The sequence below is a fragment of the Lactuca serriola genome, chromosome 5 (assembly GCF_051521515.1).
Source record: "Lactuca serriola cultivar US96UC23 chromosome 5, Lser_US96UC23_V15, whole genome shotgun sequence".
Classification (NCBI taxonomy): Eukaryota; Viridiplantae; Streptophyta; class Magnoliopsida; order Asterales; family Asteraceae; genus Lactuca; species Lactuca serriola.
This window is the reverse complement of record NC_136412.1, coordinates 76,956,601-76,978,781: the sequence shown is the minus strand read 5'-3', so window position 1 is coordinate 76,978,781 and position 22,181 is coordinate 76,956,601. Positions and strand designations below refer to the sequence as shown.

At 37.8% G+C, this 22,181-nt stretch overlaps 1 protein-coding gene across 4 annotated transcripts; it reads left to right on the top strand.

The window, feature by feature from the left end:
- Window positions 1–15,808: 15,808 nt before the first annotated feature.
- LOC145052656 (casein kinase 1-like protein 3) lies at window positions 15,809–20,795 on the top strand. 4 transcript variants are annotated; one of them, XR_013684121.1, is made up of 17 exons: window positions 15,809–16,045; window positions 16,145–16,185; window positions 17,054–17,123; window positions 17,214–17,362; window positions 17,477–17,572; window positions 17,778–17,848; window positions 17,953–18,014; window positions 18,100–18,163; window positions 18,252–18,336; window positions 18,454–18,580; window positions 18,685–18,767; window positions 18,878–18,938; window positions 19,110–19,210; window positions 19,306–19,538; window positions 19,807–19,849; window positions 19,959–20,065; window positions 20,169–20,795. XR_013684121.1 is itself a non-coding variant. In XM_079000513.1 (14 exons), the coding sequence occupies exons 1-14, from the start codon at window positions 15,970–15,972 to the stop codon at window positions 19,441–19,443; spliced, it is 1,224 nt and encodes a 407-aa protein (XP_078856639.1). In that variant the 5' UTR covers window positions 15,809–15,969; the 3' UTR covers window positions 19,444–19,711. The 4 variants fall into 4 exon arrangements, 1 of the variants encoding a protein (XP_078856639.1); XR_013684120.1 differs by having other exon boundaries at window positions 20,166–20,795; XR_013684122.1 differs by having other exon boundaries at window positions 19,306–19,561; window positions 20,166–20,795.
- The last annotated feature ends 1,386 nt before the right edge of the window (window positions 20,796–22,181 follow it).

The following is a 22,181-nucleotide window of genomic DNA, read 5'->3' as shown; positions in this document are numbered from 1 at the left end:
AATATTCAAATATTATGTTATGTAATGGAATCAACTATTATGATATTTGTGTTTCAAGATTGTATATTATTTTCAGTTTTGTGATTCAAGTATTGTAGTGTCAACTATCAAGTAGGGATGAGACTTAATTGTTATCTATTATAGGTCAAGTTATGTTATTGTGTTTTGTCATCTATTGTAGCTTGATGATGATTAGGTGTTTGTTGACAACACTCAACAAGAAATCAATGAAGAAGCAACACAAAAAAGAAAAAGAGTATGGAAAACAAAGACCGATTGTTGGAAATCATTTAAGGATATTTTTATTGATACAGTTCGACAAGGAAAGTGCAAATGGTGTGAGAGTGTTCTCAAATCCGACGGAAAAAATACCAATACATTTAGCTTAAATAAGCATATAAACAATTGTAAACAAAACACTGACAATTTGAAAAACCAACCAACATTACAATTTTAAAAAGTATAATCCGGGGAGGGTAGCACTTCGAAACATGAGGAAAACAAATTAAAAAGGCTGTGTTGAATTTATTTGTAGTTGGTGGTCTACCTTTTAAGTTTGTAGAAAAGGAGGCATTTATTGAATACACAAATGCACTAAAAGGGAAGGTAGTTGTACCTTGTCCAAGAATGTCACACCCCCGAACCAGACGGCGGAAACGTCCGGGGGCTGTCGTGACTCAATTGAATACCATAACATTGAATATATATGAAACAAACAACATTCGTCACCATTCATCAACATAATACAACCAGCAGTGTTTACATGTCATACTTTGTTGAGATATTACAATTCCAAAAATTAATATTGTTTGGTTCATTCAAAAATGAACTGCAACCGTCACTGAGCATGATTTCCCTTGACTCACTGGTTTCCTGAGAATACAAGTATTTTGAAAAACGTCAACATATGAAATGTTGGTGAGTTCATAAGTAGTGTTTGAAATCGAATGTTTATATTGTTTGAAAAACCACCAGAAAATCCGATATTTTCTGAAAAGAAAAGCTTTCAAAAACGTTTGTGAAGATCCATAGGTATGCTTGTTTGTTTCTATACTTGCAAAAATTGTTCATTTAAGTTGTATGCGTTTAAAATCTGTATGTGATAAAAACCCTAGGGAAACCCGATGTTCCCCTAGTTCTTTTGAAATCCGTTGAGTTGCGTTGAAACCATTACAAAAATAGTAGTATCGGTCCCAAGCGACGTTGGAAGGTTCTCGAGCATTGATTATTTACTACAAACCCGCATTACACAAATGCCCGGTTTATAGATATACCAACGATTCCCGAAGGCGTCGTCAGTACTAATCACGTTATCCAATCGCCCGGACTATGAGTGGTCCCACATCCGAAGAGAAAGAGGTCACGAAGACCCCGGTAACTCTATTAACCGGCTGGGGAAAAATGTGTGCGAGGGGTCCCCGACCCGCCTCGTAAAATGTGTAGACTTTTCTAGCAATACCATGGCCCTTGGGGTCCAATGATACAAGCCATTGAAAGTCACCCTACGTTGTGCCAAGTCGGTAAAACTCAACACTTCGTAGAAAAAAATGTCTTCGGGCCTTAAGATCAGGTCATTGGGCTAGCTAGGCCCAACAAACAAGATTTTACACTTTTGGGGCCCAAAGATGGTGCGTAGACGTCTGTGCACACTCGTATGTATGTGTATTACCAATCGTTATTTGTATGTATCAAGAGTTAGTAGTTGTGGATTTTCATTGGCTCGAGACCGAGCCAATTCGTTTAACAACGACTTTTGGTATTGTAATGAGTTGTATTTCGTTGGTAGTTGAGGTGTCATTATTTGATCACATTGTACATAATGAATCAGCCTTGAAATATTTCTGTTTTCAGCCCCTCATTATTTGTAAAATTTACATTTTCAACCCTTTTATTTGAATATTTCCCGGTTTGGTCCTTAAACTATTTTTCTTGACATTTTAACACCAAAAATTATTGAAATTAATATTTTCCAGCATATTTTTCAAAGAAAACAGTTTAAGTCCCTGAAAATGCAGTTTTTCTCGGTTTTAGCCCATCTTTTCGCAATTTTGACAATTTTGGCCCAAAATGGAAAATTTTTGCAACTTTGGTCCTTTTTAAATTTAAAAAGCATTTTAAACCTTTGAAAAGGGTTTGGGACACTTATAGTCCACTGTTTTACAGAATTTCACAGTTTTGGCCCTTCAAAACAGAAAAATTCGCATAATGGGCCTTATTGGGCCGAAATTTACATTTTTAGCCCAATAGGCTTGAAATTTATGTTTTTAATCCTCAAAATGAATAAAATTCCAGAAATAGCTTTATTGAAACTGTTTTGACACATTTCAACTATCAGAATCTGTAAAATGTCATTTTGGGCCCTTAATTTTGTATTTTTCACATTTTTGGCCCAAGATGTGTGTTTTTAGCTTAAAGAAAATTGTTGCTAACCACTTGGCTATTTATCTAGTATCACTTATTATGTAGTAACATATTTGAAGCTAATATCATAAAACATGAGTTATATCTCGGTTTTGAGGGGTTTAATGGCTAGATCCAACATTAAAACACATATAAGCATACATATAAGCATGGAAATCATACAAGGCATACAAATACATATAGATCTACACTTTCACTTGTATTCCCCCCCACAAAAACTCTTAAAAACAGAAAATAGGGGTATGAATCTCACCTTGAGTGGGTAGTTTCGGTTCTTGAAGAAAAATTGGAAGAAATGAAGTGATTTTTGGCCCTTGCACTCCTTGATGAACTTTTCGAGATTATGGGGTTTCTAGAGTGCAAGATCACGGTTTTTACATGGATTAGGAAGAGATTTTGATAATAAAAGAAGTTAAACCATAGATCTATGCATAATCTTACCTTAGATGATGATTTACTTGCAAAATCCTCTTGGAAAGTCCCTAAATTTCGAGATTTTTGGAGAGGGGAGGGAAGGAGAGTTCTTTGAGTGTTCTAGAGAGAAAGTTGAGATATTTTGGTGTGTGTGATGATGCTTGGCCGAGAGTGAGAGAGGAGAGAAGAAGAGATGACTTTTGAAGTGATTTGCATGGAGATATGTGATATGTGCCTAGAAATCCATTAGATAATAGTGAGGTGGCAACCAAAGTCAACCTCCCTTGGATTTGGGCCTTGGGCCGAGAATATGAAGGGGAGAGAGGAAAAGTTTGGGCTTTTGCCCCTAAGTCCAACATTAGAGGTAGTTTAGGGTGTTTATTGGACTTATAAAATAAAATTGTGATTTTTATGCTTTATTAAGCTAGGTTAGGTTAAATTATGGGTCAAACTTGTGTTTTAGTTCCTTCTAGGTTCTACCTAGCCCAAAATATTGGAATAAACGAATGTGGGTCCAATTAGAGCCCAATTAGGGTCCTAAGCCCATGATAGTCTAATTGGAAGCTTATTGGTTCATTTGGATCCAATAAGGAAGTCTTAGTCCAAAATGGACTTAACCAAAACTTCTAGGGTCTCCAATTGTTTGATGACTATTTATAGTACTTGTATCTTGTATTTGGTTAGAGTTTTTGATTCACATTAATTTGAATGTATAGATTACATAGCTTAAAATTCACAGTTGTGACATCATCCCCCCGTTAAAGGGAATTTCGTCCCGAAATTCTGTTTGAAAGCCAGATTTGAGAATGCTAGAATAGGTGGGGGTACTTCTGCTTCATTTGATCTTCGCGTTCCCATGTGAACTCTGGCCCACGCTTTGCGTTCCACCGTACCTTCACGATCGGGATGCGACTCTGCTTAGTACGCTTCACCTCTCTGTCCATGATTTCGATTGGCTCTTCGACGAACAGGAGATTCTCATTGATTTCGATTTCGTCAAGAGGAATGACGAGAGTTTCATCTGATAGGCACTTTTTCAGATTAGAAACATGAAACACGGGGTGTACACCGTTTAGCTTCGCGGGTAGTTGTAGTCTGTAGGCTACCGGACCTATTCGGGCGACGATTTCGAAAGGTCCAATGTACCGTGGGTTTAGCTTTCCTCGTTTTCCGAAACGTATAACCCCTTTCCAGGGTGAGACCTTCAACAATACACGATCACCGACCTGGAATTCTAAGGGCTTTCGCCGTTTATCAGCGTAGCTCTTTTGCCGGTCGCGCGATGCCTGTAATCGAGTTTTGATCTGGACAATCTTTTCTGTGGTCTCGCGAATGATTTCCGGTCCTGTCATTGCCCTATCCGACGTATGTGTTCTTGCTAGCTGGGTGTCACCTACTTCAGCCCAACATAACGGTGTTCTACATTTACGCCCGTACAGTGCTTCGAAAGGGGCCACCTTAATGCTCGAATGATAACTATTGTTATATGAAAACTCGATCAACGGTAGGTGGGTATCCCAAGACTTTCCGAAGTCTATCACACATGCACGAAGCATGTCTTCAAGCGTCTGAATAGTTCGTTCGCTTTGACCGTCCGTTTGTGGGTGATACGCGGTGCTCATATCAAGATGAGTTCCCATTGCCTTGTGGAGCGACTGCCAAAAGCGTGACGTGAACCTACTGTCCCTATCCGAAATGATGGATTTTGGCACTCCATGAAGTCTTACAATCTCTCGTAGGTACAAACGCGTCAGCCTCTCCATCTTGTAGGACTCTTTGATGGGCAGGAAATGGGCAGATTTCGTCAGTCGGTCGATTATTACCCATATGGTGTCCAATCCGTCCGACGTCTTGGGCAGCTTGGTCACGAAGTCCATAGAAATCCCCTCCCATTTCCACTCAGGGATTGCCGGTTGTTGTAACAATCCGGAAGGTTTCTGGTATTCCACTTTTACTTTGGCACACGTAAGGCACTTACTAACATAGGTTGCGATTTCCGCCTTCATGTTAGGCCACCAATAGTGCTGCTTAATGTCCAGATACATCTTGTCCGAACCAGGATGAATGGAGTATCGTGTCTTGTGGGCTTCCTTCATAACGATCTCCCTGAATCCTCCGATTTTTGGAACCCAAATACGGTTCATGAAGTAGTATACCCCATTCTCTTTGACTTCCAGGTTCTTCTCCATTCCACGTAATGCCTCGCTAGTTCTGTTTTCCGTTTTCACAGCCTCTGCCTGGGCTGATGCAATTTGAGTGGTCAGATGAGACTGAATGGTTATCGAGTGCGTTTTCGTGCGGCGATTCGTGTATTCCTTCCGACTTAATGCGTCAGCTACCACGTTGGCCTTGCCTGGATGGTACTTGATCTCGCATTCGTAGTCGTTTAACAATTCCACCCATCTTCGTTGTCTCATGTTCAGCTCCTTCTGATTCAAGATGTGCTGGAGGCTCTTGTGGTCCGTAAAGATGGTGCACTTTGTACCGTACAGGTAGTGCCTCCAAATTTTTAGAGCGAAGACCACAGCTCCCAGTTCTAGGTCATGGGTTGTGTAATTTACTTCGTGCGTCTTTAGTTGACGGGACGCATATGCTATTACTCTTCCTCGTTGCATGAGAACGCAACCTAAGCCCTGATTTGACGCGTCACAGTATACTACAAAATCTTCTGTTCCTTCGGGTAGAGATAATACAGGAGCGCTACAAAGAGCTTGCTTCAAGGTTCGAAACGCAATCTCTTGCCTGTCTGTCCACTTGAATGGCACACTCTTTTGCGTAAGCAAGGTAAGTGGCTTGGCGATTTTTGAGAAGTTTTGGATGAATCTTCTATAGTAGCCTGCTAGGCCTAAGAACTGACGAATTTCCGTGGGAGTAGTCGGAGTTGCCCATCCTTCCACAGCTTTGACCTTAGAGGGATCCACATGAATCCCGTCTTGGCTAACTACGTGGCCTAAGAAATTCACACTCCGAAGCCAGAACTCGCACTTGGAGAGTTTGGCGTAAAGCTTTTCCGATCGCAGCGTCTCTAGGACTTGTCGGAGATGTTGGCCATGCTCCTCTTTGCTTCGAGAATAGACGAGGATGTCATCGATAAACACAATGACGAAGTTGTCCAAGAACGGTCGACAGATTCGGTTCATTAGGTCCATAAATGCGGCAGGTGCATTAGTTAGACCGAAGGGCATTACGACGAATTCGTAATGTCCATAGCGGGTTCGGAAAGCGGTTTTAGGAATATCCTCTTCTCGGACCTTGAGTTGGTGGTATCCGGACCGTAAGTCTATTTTAGAAAAGTAGCTAGCTCCTTGGAGCTGGTCGAATAGATCATCGATTCGCGGGAGTGGGTAGCGGTTTTTGACAGTGAGTTTGTTTAACTCTCTGTAATCGATGCACATTCTGAAAGATCCATCCTTCTTTTTGACAAAGAGCACCGGAGCTCCCCATGGCGAGTAGCTAGGTCGGATAAATCCCTTGTCCAGAAGCTCACTGAGTTGGCTGGACAATTCCTGCATTTCAGCAGGAGCCAGTCGATATGGTGATTTAGCGAGAGGAGTTGCTCCTGGGACGAGGTCGATTCGGAACTCAACCTGTCTCTCTGGGGGTACTCCTGGAAGATCTTCGGGAAACACGTCCGGAAATTCACACGCTACCGGAATGTCTTGAATGTTAGTTTCTTCTTTTGTCTTGTCCACTATGTGGGCCAAGAACGCTAAGTTGTTCTTTCGCAGATGTTTTTGTGCCTTGATGCACGAGATAAGACGAAGATTCGTGCTAGGTTTGTCTCCGTAAATTACTAGGGTTTCGTGATTCGGGAGACGAAGGCGAACGGCCTTCTCGTGGCACATAATCTCAGCATGGTGGGGGCTTAACCAATCCATGCCGATAATCACATCGAAACTCCTAATTGACACTGGCATCAGATCTATTTGAAAGACGTGCTGGTTAAGGGTTAGGGTACATCCGATGTAGATCTCCCTAGTGGATTCGGTCTTCCCATTGGCCATTTCCACCGTATAGGTTTCATTTAGCTTCTGGGGTTGTTGTTTTAGTAAATGTTTAAACTTCTCGCTTACGAAACTTCGCTCCGCTCCGGTATCAAATAAGATGCATGCATAAGTGTGGTTTAGGAGAAACGTACCGGTCACAACTGCGGGATCTTGGACTGCATCACTCTGACCCATAGTCAGCATTCTTCCTGTTCCTCTGTTTCCGGAGTTGTTGTTGTTGTTAGGGCAATCTCGACGGAAATGCCCCGTCCTTCCACACCCGAAACAGGTGTGGCTAGGCCCTGCGTTGTTGCCGCCGGCATTGGTGTTGTTGGTGTTGCGGTGATTGTTGTTGTTGTTCTGGTTGTTTCCCTGACTCTGGTTCTGAGAAGGGTAAGTCCTGCAGAACTTTGCAGTGTGTCCCCTTCGATTGCAACTGGTGCAATGGAACTCCCTACATTCTCCTTGGTGATGGAAACCGCACTTGGTGCATTTGGGATGAGTGCCGGAATAGGGTCTTGAAGTATTTGAAGTAGCTGAGGCTGGAGCATGTGATGTGACTGGTACCGGCGCAGTGACAGCGTGAACTGCCACCGTTTGCTGCTTTTTAGAGGTCTCGGGACCTTGACGCCCCTTCCTCTTGTTGTTCCATCCCTTCTTACCATCGCTCTCCTTCTTCTTCTCAGTCTCTACCGGTTCCTCGCCCTTTTTGTGGTTATGATCATAGAGCCTCTTTGCCAATCTCTTCGCGCTGTCAAACGTTTCAGGGTTAGCAGCTATCACGTTCCCTTGAATGGGGGATGTCAGTCCCCAAATGAATCGTTCAATCTTCTTCCCCTCTGATGTGATCATACCCGGGCACAACAGAGATAGTTCGCTGAATCTCGATATGTAAGCATCGATGTTCCCATTCTGCACCGTGAGATTCCATAGTTCCTGCTCCATCTTCTGTATTTCGCCTCGGGGGCAGTACTCAGCCGTCAACATCTCTTTCATCTCTGCCCAGGGAATAGAGTTGGCGACAGGGAGTGTCATAGCTTCCACATGACCATTCCACCAAGTGAGTGCTTGGTCCACAAAAGTGCAGGCCGCGAACTTCACTTTCATCTGCTCGGGGCACTCGCATATCTCGAATACCGACTCTACCTTCTCGATCCATTGCTTCAGGGCGATCACTCCTCCGGTACCGTTGAAAGTTCGGGGTTTAGCGTTCGCAAAATCCTTGTAGGTGCACGTTTTAGTGAGTCCTTGGTTCGTCCCGTTGTTCGAACTTCCGGATCCTTGCCCGTTACCTCCTCCGTTGTTCCCTCGGTGAAGTTGTGCCATAGCTGCCGTGACCGCAGCAGACACGGCTGCCTGGAAAGCAGTAGAGTCAACTTCCGGCGGGGTTGGTTCGGGATTTCCACGAGTAGCTGGGCGAGGCATCTTTCTGTCATGAAACGGAAAGATGTTGAGTGTACGTGGTTTCGGTGAGGTTATGATCCTACTAACTAGGTGTAGGGTACGAACCTAAGCATTACTATCATCAAGCATGCAATCATAATGTCTCAACACATAGCAACTGAGAATAATTTAGCAAAACACACAAAAGTTTATTAATATTATCCGCATTTCGTACAAGAAAATTTGCTCGTAAGAGCATACATAAGTAACACTAATCCGACAGCATAACGGCTCCATGAGTAGTGTAGTCACTTAAACATAGAGCCGGAGTACATAACATAGTTACTAATATCCTACTACGATAGGTCTATCCCTAACCGCGATGAGCTGCGTCAGGAGGTGGTGCCGAAGATGTGGATGCTCCCTGAAGACGAGCCACTAGGCGTTCTGCATCCTGAAGTCGAGATTCCCACCTTACCTGCCTCATGTGAAACTCCCGGAGGACGTCACGCGTCTCCTGTTCCGCACGCTCGACTCTAGTCCACAGCTGGCGTACTTGATCAGCAGTGTCCTGAGCAAGGTCGCCGGTGTCCCGTAATCGTCTCACCATGACTGGTAGGGCTCGGTCGGCCGGTCCTCCGTCCCTCAAGTCAAAGAACTCACGTGACATGCCAAACGGGGGTCGCTGTCCCTGATGTCTGCTCCATCTCCAAAGATCAATGCCCCAAGGAGGGGTAGGTCCAGTGGGTCCCACACGATAAGCAGGCACCCTGATCGGGTAAGGGGGATCGATGACCTCGGACTCTGCGTCCGAATCACCCCCTTCGCTGTCATCAAGCTCCTCTCCGAAGGGTTCTTCGTCTTCTTCGGGTTCGACAGGCTCGCCCTCGACTTCCGCCTCCGGTTCCCCGTCTGATTCCTCTTCGGGGTCCTCCTCAGGTTCTTCTTCAGGCTCTTCCTCAGGCTCCTCCTCTAGCCACCCGTTGTTTCCCTGATTAGGGAAGTAGGGGTCTCCAGGGTGATGAAAACCAGCCATGCTGTCTGCGCGAGTACGTAATTATGCTACATTATTCCTAGGGTACTATGACTATTACACAGACTAAGCAAATATTCTCTTTTTGGGTGATATAGGGTAAAATTTTTAGGTTCCCTGGCTATTCCGATCTCATCAAGACATGTGTTAGTTTTACCTTGGAGAGAATGTAGTTGATCAGGCTACATTCACCCCTTGGTATCACTAAGAACAGTTCCGAGTTAACCGGGATACCAGCATTATGGTGTTTGATTCAGTGTTAGGTCCTTACTCCTAATGCAAGCAAGTGTATTTTTTTTCATTTGTTTTGTTCAGAGTTATGTTAGTCCCTCTTTTTGGTTTATAGTTGCATATCAATGTATGGCTCGACATGCTAGTTCACTATAAACAAAGCTCTGATACCAACCTGTCACACCCCCGAACCAGACGGCGGAAACGTCCGGGGGCTGTCGTGACTCAATTGAATACCATAACATTGAATATATATGAAACAAACAACATTCGTCACCATTCATCAACATAATACAACCAGCAGTGTTTACATGTCATACTTTGTTGAGATATTACAATTCCAAAAATTAATATTGTTTGGTTCATTCAAAAATGAACTGCAACCGTCACTGAGCATGATTTCCCTTGACTCACTGGTTTCCTGAGAATACAAGTATTTTGAAAAACGTCAACATATGAAATGTTGGTGAGTTCATAAGTAGTGTTTGAAATCGAATGTTTATATTGTTTGAAAAACCACCAGAAAATCCGATATTTTCTGAAAAGAAAAGCTTTCAAAAACGTTTGTGAAGATCCATAGGTATGCTTGTTTGTTTCTATACTTGCAAAAATTGTTCATTTAAGTTGTATGCGTTTAAAATCTGTATGTGATAAAAACCCTAGGGAAACCCGATGTTCCCCTAGTTCTTTTGAAATCCGTTGAGTTGCGTTGAAACCATTACAAAAATAGTAGTATCGGTCCCAAGCGACGTTGGAAGGTTCTCGAGCATTGATTATTTACTACAAACCCGCATTACACAAATGCCCGGTTTATAGATATACCAACGATTCCCGAAGGCGTCGTCAGTACTAATCACGTTATCCAATCGCCCGGACTATGAGTGGTCCCACATCCGAAGAGAAAGAGGTCACGAAGACCCCGGTAACTCTATTAACCGGCTGGGGAAAAATGTGTGCGAGGGGTCCCCGACCCGCCTCGTAAAATGTGTAGACTTTTCTAGCAATACCATGGCCCTTGGGGTCCAATGATACAAGCCATTGAAAGTCACCCTACGTTGTGCCAAGTCGGTAAAACTCAACACTTCGTAGAAAAAAATGTCTTCGGGCCTTAAGATCAGGTCATTGGGCTAGCTAGGCCCAACAAACAAGATTTTACACTTTTGGGGCCCAAAGATGGTGCGTAGACGTCTGTGCACACTCGTATGTATGTGTATTACCAATCGTTATTTGTATGTATCAAGAGTTAGTAGTTGTGGATTTTCATTGGCTCGAGACCGAGCCAATTCGTTTAACAACGACTTTTGGTATTGTAATGAGTTGTATTTCGTTGGTAGTTGAGGTGTCATTATTTGATCACATTGTACATAATGAATCAGCCTTGAAATATTTCTGTTTTCAGCCCCTCATTATTTGTAAAATTTACATTTTCAACCCTTTTATTTGAATATTTCCCGGTTTGGTCCTTAAACTATTTTTCTTGACATTTTAACACCAAAAATTATTGAAATTAATATTTTCCAGCATATTTTTCAAAGAAAACAGTTTAAGTCCCTGAAAATGCAGTTTTTCTCGGTTTTAGCCCATCTTTTCGCAATTTTGACAATTTTGGCCCAAAATGGAAAATTTTTGCAACTTTGGTCCTTTTTAAATTTAAAAAGCATTTTAAACCTTTGAAAAGGGTTTGGGACACTTATAGTCCACTGTTTTACAGAATTTCACAGTTTTGGCCCTTCAAAACAGAAAAATTCGCATAATGGGCCTTATTGGGCCGAAATTTACATTTTTAGCCCAATAGGCTTGAAATTTATGTTTTTAATCCTCAAAATGAATAAAATTCCAGAAATAGCTTTATTGAAACTGTTTTGACACATTTCAACTATCAGAATCTGTAAAATGTCATTTTGGGCCCTTAATTTTGTATTTTTCACATTTTTGGCCCAAGATGTGTGTTTTTAGCTTAAAGAAAATTGTTGCTAACCACTTGGCTATTTATCTAGTATCACTTATTATGTAGTAACATATTTGAAGCTAATATCATAAAACATGAGTTATATCTCGGTTTTGAGGGGTTTAATGGCTAGATCCAACATTAAAACACATATAAGCATACATATAAGCATGGAAATCATACAAGGCATACAAATACATATAGATCTACACTTTCACTTGTATTCCCCCCCACAAAAACTCTTAAAAACAGAAAATAGGGGTATGAATCTCACCTTGAGTGGGTAGTTTCGGTTCTTGAAGAAAAATTGGAAGAAATGAAGTGATTTTTGGCCCTTGCACTCCTTGATGAACTTTTCGAGATTATGGGGTTTCTAGAGTGCAAGATCACGGTTTTTACATGGATTAGGAAGAGATTTTGATAATAAAAGAAGTTAAACCATAGATCTATGCATAATCTTACCTTAGATGATGATTTACTTGCAAAATCCTCTTGGAAAGTCCCTAAATTTCGAGATTTTTGGAGAGGGGAGGGAAGGAGAGTTCTTTGAGTGTTCTAGAGAGAAAGTTGAGATATTTTGGTGTGTGTGATGATGCTTGGCCGAGAGTGAGAGAGGAGAGAAGAAGAGATGACTTTTGAAGTGATTTGCATGGAGATATGTGATATGTGCCTAGAAATCCATTAGATAATAGTGAGGTGGCAACCAAAGTCAACCTCCCTTGGATTTGGGCCTTGGGCCGAGAATATGAAGGGGAGAGAGGAAAAGTTTGGGCTTTTGCCCCTAAGTCCAACATTAGAGGTAGTTTAGGGTGTTTATTGGACTTATAAAATAAAATTGTGATTTTTATGCTTTATTAAGCTAGGTTAGGTTAAATTATGGGTCAAACTTGTGTTTTAGTTCCTTCTAGGTTCTACCTAGCCCAAAATATTGGAATAAACGAATGTGGGTCCAATTAGAGCCCAATTAGGGTCCTAAGCCCATGATAGTCTAATTGGAAGCTTATTGGTTCATTTGGATCCAATAAGGAAGTCTTAGTCCAAAATGGACTTAACCAAAACTTCTAGGGTCTCCAATTGTTTGATGACTATTTATAGTACTTGTATCTTGTATTTGGTTAGAGTTTTTGATTCACATTAATTTGAATGTATAGATTACATAGCTTAAAATTCACAGTTGTGACAAAGAACAACTTCAAAAAATGTGTCACTTTATTATCAAGAAGAAAAAAAAAAGTTGGTAACATTCTTATGTAATTCCCTTGACACTGTTCATTTAACCACCGATTGTTCGACAAGTCCAAGTAAAATCGTACATTATATTTGTTGGATTAGGTGTCTAAGCTCATAACTATAATTGATAACTATAATTGATTGTTCGACAAGTTCAAGTAAAAAAGTTGGCAACATTCTTACTTGGTCATGTTGCAACTTATGACATGACACACGCCACATCCTACGTTAAACACGCCGATGAGTAGGGTTTTTCCCCAAAGCCTCAAACTCATTTTCCTTAATATTATCAACTACGTACAAACGAAAAACAGACGTTACAAAATTGAACCACAAAGATGAAATCGACAACAAAAATCTTTCCAGCAACCCAATCCATGATTTTATATAAGCACGATAACTTACTCTTATTATTTTTTATGAAAAGTGAAAAACTAATATGTTATAAAAAAAATTTTCTAACAAAAATGGTTAGATTACCTAATTTTGTGAATTGGATTTATAATGGCATGACCGTGTATGTTAATATAATGATATGGCAAGAGACAGTCTCAAACATACCAGTGATGGGACAAATATCCGATGCCAACAAGACCATCTCAAACATACCGAAACAATGAATCTTCCTCCATTCTGAAACACAAAAACCATACCGCCCTCTTCTCGAGTTTTAAAAATAAGAATATGAAAAGAAATTAAAGAGAAGTGAAAAATGATATTTTTATATATAAAAAGTTTAACATATTTTAATATGCAAGATTGATGTCCAAAAACCACCAACAACATGTTTTAATAAATAAAAACAATGTTCCAAAACAAATCACAAAGATGTTTTAATCAATATATAAGACAACGTTAAAAAAAAAAAAACATGTTCTAAAACAATCTACATGATCAAACACATGCCAAAAAACAATCATCAAGTTTCAATTTTCATCCTCGTATTTTCATCGTTTTATTTAAGATATTCATCTGTACGGGGATAACCAAATAGGTCTTGTGCTTTTTTCCGACGTCTCCAAACAAAAAGTTACATATTTGACAAGTCATAAGACTTTATTCCCATAAATACAATATTAGTGAGTCTAGTTTATAAAATGCGATTGCAAACAGTTTTAATCAAACACCTCTTTGATTAATTGGAAAAAATAACTCAAAAACAGTTATTTTTTTCTGCATGATATCATGCCTCGATATTATACATATATACTCCTAAAACTATCGACTTGTAGAATTAGATCACAATTAGGAAACTAGAAACCGACTTGTTTATAATTTCCTAAAAACTAGGTTGGTCTCCAAGCACTACTCAACTTAGGAATCCAACAATCACCCCCGAATCTCTAAGTCATTCTAGAGAATTCTTCAACCCCTATCCGTTTTAGAACAATGACTCGTCGTTGTCTTCACGTTCTGAAAAATCACTTTCTCGTAATTTTTGGAGTCGTTCCGGACATTCAGACGCAAAGTGACCTGATTTGTCGCATCGAAAACAAATCACTTTAGATCGGTATTTTTCCCTATTTTTCCGATTTTTGTTGCAACAACAATTACATTTTTTGCAATTGGGTTGAGATAAATCAGATTTAGACTGTTTAATGGGCCGACTACTTTGAGAAACACTATTATTTCCTTTGGGCCCGCCTGACCCACATGACCCTCCAGATCCATATCCACTTGACCCGTTAGTCCCATTAAAACCATTCGCTTTATTAGACCCATTCGATCCTTTCCAGTTTCCCTTCGTTCCGGATGAGTTACCCCTACCAGCTGACGACCCACCTCCATCTCCGGTCGATTTTTCGGCGAATAGAACCCTCGATTGTCCTTCTCCAGCATCGACTTCCCTTATTCTTTCTTCATATGCCTTCAATCGACCCACTACGTCTTCAAACCCTACCGATTTTAAATCTAGTACATGTTCAAGAGATGCAACGATGTGAATGAAGTTTCTCTGTAATGATTTGAGGAATTTCTTCACTAATTTTGATTCCTCAATTGTTTCTCCTAATGCCGACGATGTAGACGCGATCCTAGAAAGTTTTCCTGCGAAGGTGTCGATTGTCTCTGACTCCGTCATTCTCAGACGATCGAATTCCGACATCAAGGTTTGTAATCTTGCTTCTTTGACTCTATTTCCGCCCACATTACGTGCTCTAATCGCATCCCACAATTTCTTGGTCAAATCCTGATCTTCAATCTGCATTATGAGGTTTTCTGGTAGGGCTTGGTACAGTAGACCCATGGCGAAACAATCCTTCTCTTCGTTGACTTTGGTTCCTGGATCAATCACAGTCCAGACTGGATACGCAAGACAACTTTCATACGCATTGCCCACACGGTGTAATTGGTGGATGTAAGCATCAGACAAGTGACTGTGGTTGTCCCAACCTCCTTCACTCTTACTGGAGGAGGCTGTGCACCATCTTCTCCATCCGACATGTTGACCTAGCTCGTCAGTAGGTAAACAACTCGATCTCACAACTTCTCAACCTAAGCTTTGATACCAATTCTAGTTTATAAAACGCGATTGCAAAGAGTTTTAATCAAACACCTCTTTGATTAATTGGAAAAAATAACTCAAAAACAATTATGTTTTTCTGCATGATATCATGCCTCGATATCTATACATATATACTCCTAAAACTATCGACTTGTAGAATTAGATCACAATTAGAAAACTAGAAACGGACTTGTTTATGATTTCCTAAAAACTAGGTTGGTCTCCAAGTTCTACTCGACTTAGGATTCCAACAATGAGAAAGTTTTCCAATATTGTATAAGAAAATAACAAGTATTTAATGAAATAAATAAGAAATGAAAAGAAACAAACTAACGTCCATTTGATTCAAAACAAACTGAAACTACAAATTGAAATTGATAACAAAATCTTTTAGGAACCCAATCCACGATTTTCGTATGAACATCATAACTCACTCTTATTATTAGTATTTAGGATTAGGAAAAGCGAATAAAATCGATATCGAATTATCGATATATAATAATAATATATTTTTTTTTCTGCCAAAAATTTATTCAAAGGCCCAAATTGGTGAATTGGGTTTACGCCTACGGTGTCACTGACGGCGTAAGCAAACGTGGTGATATGGCAAGAGGGAGCCCGAGGACTCACCCAGTCATTATGGTAGCAAATCAGTGACGTGGCAAATATTCGATGCCAGCGAGGCCATCTCGAACGTATCGAAACCACGAATCTTCTCCCTTCACGAATCACAAAAAACCCTACCTGTCGCACTCCCTTGATCCTTTTTCATCGAATCTGTAACTCCTTCAAAGGAGCTTGAAATCGGCACCAGAGATCCATGGAGAGGATCGTCGGAGATAAGTACAAGTTAGGTCGCAAAATTGGAAGCGGATCATTCGGTGAAATCTTTCTCGGTCTCTCCCTTTTCCATCTCAAATCTTAGTCTAGAAACGAGACTTCATTTATGTTCATGTTTTGTACTGCTTCTCACCACTTCAAATTTGTGTTTTCAGCTACGCATGTGGATACACATGAAATTGTTGCTGTAAAAATGGTAAGATTTAGTTTTAGATTTGAAGTATGCGTTCATCCGTGTTTGTTTTGATTGTTCAACTTTTTCTATTAGTGTATGCTTTTTCCGATTTGTAGCGAGTTATGTATGTAGTTTTCTATTTTTGTGAAACGGGTTTGATGAATCAACTAGAACCGATCCGATTTCGGTATGGGTAGACTGCAAACAAGGATGGATGAATAAATACCTTTGTCTCATCTCTAATGGAAGAGTATACTGCTCGATTTCTGGATGATATGGATCTACTTTGTTTGATAGAGAAGAAGTTCAGTTTACACACAGTGGATTTGTCATTTGTGTGGCTAGAATGCTATACTTGGAGTGGTTTCATGGTTTCTAATGATTTTAGCACACCCTTTCATCATTCTAGCTTTTGGGGAGATCTAACAATTGGTATTATAGCCATGAGATACTTCGATTACTAACCAAACAGAAAAGGCTACTGACACTGAGGAGCTGGAACTGAACTTTTGTTGGTATATATGCTGCGATAGTGTGATGAAGAGGGTAAAAGACAATAGGGTGTGTTGTCTAGTATTGCTGATATAAAAGCCACCATGTACATCTTTTCTATGGAACCATGATGGCATGTCATTCAGAAACTACATTTGTGCACAGTATGGCATCATATGGAATAGTGTCGCTTTCAAATTTCTTTGTGGTTCTCTCATGCTTTGTCACTTGATATCTGCTAATAGGTGGATAAGATCCAGACATAGTGAAGACCCCTTTGTGATTTAAACTTGTATCAGTAAACCTTATGCTCGATAGCCCACATATATTCTTCTTCATACTTTTCAAAAATATTTGCTAATCAGCATTTAGCTAATGAGCAATCAAATTTTACTAGGAAAATAGGCAAACCAAGCACCCACAATTGCTTTATGAAGCCAAGCTATACAATTATCTCCAGGGAATAGGTAAGTTAATGCAACATTTGCTTTGCTGAAGCACAAATACTTATATTCAACATGTTCTCCAATTCTAATTCTTACTTTCATATCCTGCAGTTGGAATTGCTAGCATCCATTGGTCTGGGGTTGATGTTGAGGACAATGTCCTTGTTCTTGACCTTCTTGGGCCTAGTCTTGAGGATCTATTTGTTTATTGTGGAAGAAAATTCTCATTGAAAACAGTTTTAATGTTAGCTGATCAAATGGTAAAATCTTTAAACATATGCTTTAATTGCCTTTCATCCATAACTTTTGGATAACAAACAGTCTACACCAGTCATTTTAGTTCTAAATTTTAGTTTGCAATATTCTTTTTACAGCTTACAAGAATAGAACTGATGCATGCTAAAGGATTTCTACATAGAGACTTGAAACCAGATAATTTTCTCATGGGTCTAGGCAGGAAAGCAAATCAGGTAATTTCAACTGTTATATATATATATATATATATATATATATATATATATATATATATATATATATATATATATATATATATTCTAATACAACATCTTTTTTGGGTTTTCTAAATTTCAGAATAAAGTATAAACCTTTTATAGAGTGAATATTATGATGTATGCTTATAGACTATCTACTAACTTCACCAATTGTTTTAATCAGGTCTATGTTATTGACTTTGGACTTGCTAAAAGATACCGTGATCCCACCACAAGTTGCCATATTCCTTACAAGTAATGATTGTTTTTTATTATTATTGTCTTCATATCCTTAAGTTTGTAATTTTTTATTATATTTTATTGGTTCTTATATATATTCTTACCATATATCTATACAGAGCAAACAAAAACTTGACAGGAACTGCACGTTATGCTAGCTGTAATACCCATTTGGGAATTGGTATGCAAAGCATAAATTCTTTTTACAATCTCATATTTTATATTTGCATTTTCTCTTATACAATAATTTTTTTAAAAAAATTCAGAACAAAGTCGGCGTGATGACTTGGAGTCTTTGGGTTATGTTTTCTTGTACTTTTTGAGAGGAAGGTATGTGCTTAAATATTTTAATTGAGTATGTTGTGAAATCTAAAAAAAATTAGTTTTTTTTTTTGTTATTTATTTATTTTTCTTGCAGTCTTCCATGGCAGGGTCTAAAAGGTGCAACAAAGAAGCAAAAATATGACAAAATATGTGAAAAGAAAGTATCGACTCCTATTGAGGTATTTATGAAACAATATACAAAATATAACTTTTTTTTATAGGGATAGTTCTAAAATAAAAGTCGTATTTAAATTGTTTTAGTGAACTATGAAAATCATTTTCAATTTATTTGACAGGTTTTATGCAAGAATCATCATGTGGAGTTTGCCTCTTACTTCCAATATTGCAGATCTTTAACATTTGATCAAAGACCTGATTATGGATTCTTGAAGCGCCTTTTTCGTGACTTATTTACACGAGAAGGTATACCCTTTATTCATATAATACAATATTATAGAAATTTAACCACATTTATGCTGTAAAATTTGTATAACATTGTATCTGATGTTTAAATCTTGATATTTCAGGATTTGATTTTGATTATGTATTTGATTGGACAATCTTAAAGCATCAGCAATCAGAAAAGAATAAACCACAGAATCATTCAACTGTTAGTGTTTTCATTACCTTTTGTTCTTTACAATTCTAATAGCATTTCCATTTACTTTTATGAATATTGAATAATTATTTATTGATTTATAATGTGATTAATAATGTCAGAGTCGAGCAGTTCCTGGAGTGATTAATAGACCAATGCCAGTTCATTCAAATAAGCGCCAAGGTACTTCACTTATTTAGGAAATTTCATTAAAATGTATTTTTTGTCACAATTTCTATAGGGGCATAAACGTCATTTAATGTAAAAAAAAGAAAAAAGTAAGGAAATGGTAGTTAATAAACAGACAAACATTGCTTATAATTAAATAATTTTTAATTTTTTTTTTAATGTTAGGGGTAAATGATGATTCCTACCAAATTGGGGCAACAGATCGCAGAAGATCAAGCAATATGATGATGACTCATCCTAATGAAAATATTTCACTTGGGAAACACGTGAGTCTCCTTTTAATTAAATACACAGAATCTCCTTTTTTTGTTTCCATGCATTGTGGTCGAATGACGATTTTGCCCTTTGTTGACTTTTTCAGTTGACCAGCCCTACACCAAAGGCGTCTACCTCATTCTCAATGGGTGGCAACTTTGTTAAACCGGATGAACCAATTGACCCGACAAAAGCGACCCGCGGGTCGACTAGTTGGATCCGATCCTTACACCGTAATCGGTAACGAGAACAGGATCTGGATTTTACTTGAATTGGAAATTAAAAAAAAAAAGTTAATTGCTTGGAATTTGGATGCATCTGCTCAGGATCACTTCACATGTAATTTCTTGTTCCAGTTGAAGGTTTGATTGTTATGAATATGATAAATAGGTTACTAGTTTTTTTTTTTTTTTTTTTTCTTTTTTTTTTGTTTACTCACATCTGGATATTGTTGTATAGCATTTTATAATTTTTTTTCTTTCTATTAAAGTAGATATTTGGTTGCCTTTGTATTTGTTGGCGTTTCATTTATATTCAGGATCAAGTTTTTTATTTTTTTTATTTAAATCAGAGTCTCTTGATGTTTATTGTGTGAGTTTTAACATAGGTACCAGAGTTGTTGCGAATGTGTATGCCCTAACCCGTATCAGGTACTTAAAGTTTTTAAAACTTTGACCAAATGGTTATTTATTATTATTATTATTAACTTTTTTTTTAATGATAAAATGCTTATGAATTTGTATTATCTTTATTATTCAGCTTGTTGTATAAAATACATGTTAAATGGATTTTGGTGGAAGATGGTGGATTTTGTACATTTATGGTTGTGGGTTGGTTGGAAAGCAATTGTGATGCGAGATTTTAAGGTAATTTCTTATTTGGCAATTAAATAATTTGGAATATATGATATGATATGATATAATTAAGCAATTGTGATGCTGATAGTTTTTTTTTATTATACTTAAGTAGAAGTAGCAGAATGCAAGGCAAAGGGTTGGAAGATTTGGTTATATATAGTTTTAATTACTCCTACTGCTGAATCAATGGAAAGCTTTAAAATCTGTGTTGATCATGAATGAAATTCGTTGAATGAAGCACAAACAAAAACGAATGGTTATATCATATCATATCATGATCATGATCATGATCAATGATCATATGGTAAAATATGACACAATATTGCAGTTGCTTGTGAAGGTGGCTGGCCTCATGTACAAAGTAAAAACACAAGCAGCACAGGTGAATTTCCTGTCTTTCTTTTTTTACAACCTTTAAAAATTGTTGTAACCCATTTTATAGGTGTTTAGGGTTTGATTTTTGTATTCATCTGTAACTATAAAGTTGAATAGTGAAGCAAGTTAGGGTGTAAACAAGCCGAGCCGAGCCGAGCTCGAGCTTGGGATTGAGCTGGTTTAATAAATGAGCCTGAGCTCAAGCCGAGCCGAGCTTTTAATGAGCCAATCCTGAGTAGCTCACATGTAGTTAAAACTCGTTTACACCCCTAGAAGCAAGCGACAAGTAGATGGATTAGTGAGTTATGTTGTGACCAATATAAAAAAATATCAACGTTATTAGCATCCTAATATTTTAATTTAATGGTGTTAGGCCTAAAAAGTCATTCATATCCCCTAAATGAGTGGTATTCTGAACATATATTTAAAATATGAAATGGGCCCATGCATTTTGTAACGTGAGTGAGTGGTTATTCGGTGATAAATGTTTGAGAACAAAGGACCACGCAATTGCAAAGAAATTTTGTGAATGTGTAATTCATAACAGTAGGATTATGTTTTAATTAGAAATAAGAATGCACTTTTGGTCTCTGAAAAATAACAAAACAGATTGCTACTAATTTCAGTAGTTTGTGAAATGGGAAAATTTAAAAAATAAAACATGCATAGAAATGACGAATGTAAAAGAAGTTGAAAGTAATTTTATCAAAATAAATTCGTAAAAGATGTTGTAAAAGATGTAGAAATTGAGAAAAAGCATTTTTCTTAAAAAGTAACTAATAAAAACAGAGTTGGAATGTAAGAGTAGTTCAGTAATTTATATTAAAATTGTTAAAACAAGTTTATAAAAAACAAAGTGTAAAAAAAGAAGTAAAACAAGTTGCTCTAAACGCAGACTTAAAAAACATTACTAAATTTTTGAAAAAACATTAGTTGAAAAAGAAAATGGGAAAAATCTATAAAAACGAGTGACTATAATTATAAAAACAATTAAAGGTTAAAATATATAAAGACAAAGTGGAGTGAAAAAGATAGTGGTAGTTTGTAAAAACGAATTTGTGGATCAAATGTGTAAAATAAGAGATAATGATTTAAAAATGTAATATATTTTTTGATTTGTATATATTTAGTTACTTAGATTTTTTGTTCATCTATTTTTATCCATTCATTTTATTTATATCGTACACATTCAGTCTTTATGATCATATTTTTCCATCAACAATCATTTATGAGGCGTTTGAGAATGTTGATGTTTATGGCTGTCACAATTTCTTCTGTTTGGTTGCTTAGGTCTTGTGGTTTGATTTAAGCTTTATGTTCCAAACGTTGTAACTTTTTTATATGATCTTAGATTTTAACGATTTTTATATCTATGCATTTGTATTTAAGTTTACTATAATTTTCGTTTAGATTATCTCCATTAAAAAATAATATATTTTTACTTATGAATTTTATATCCTCACGTTCTTTACGAATACATGTATGGACATTTTTGTATAGAATTGTAAGTAAAAATATATTACCTTTTAACGTTAATAATCGGAGTAATCTAAAATAATACATTTTTACTTATGATATTTATATCCGCACGATATTCATGATTTGTTGGACTGCTAATAAAAAATGTTAATACATATATTTACAAAGAACACGTGGATTTGTAGATCATAAGTAAAAAATATATTATTTTTTAATAGGACTAATATGAATAGAAGTTGTATCGACTCAAATAAAAATGCGTGGATATAAA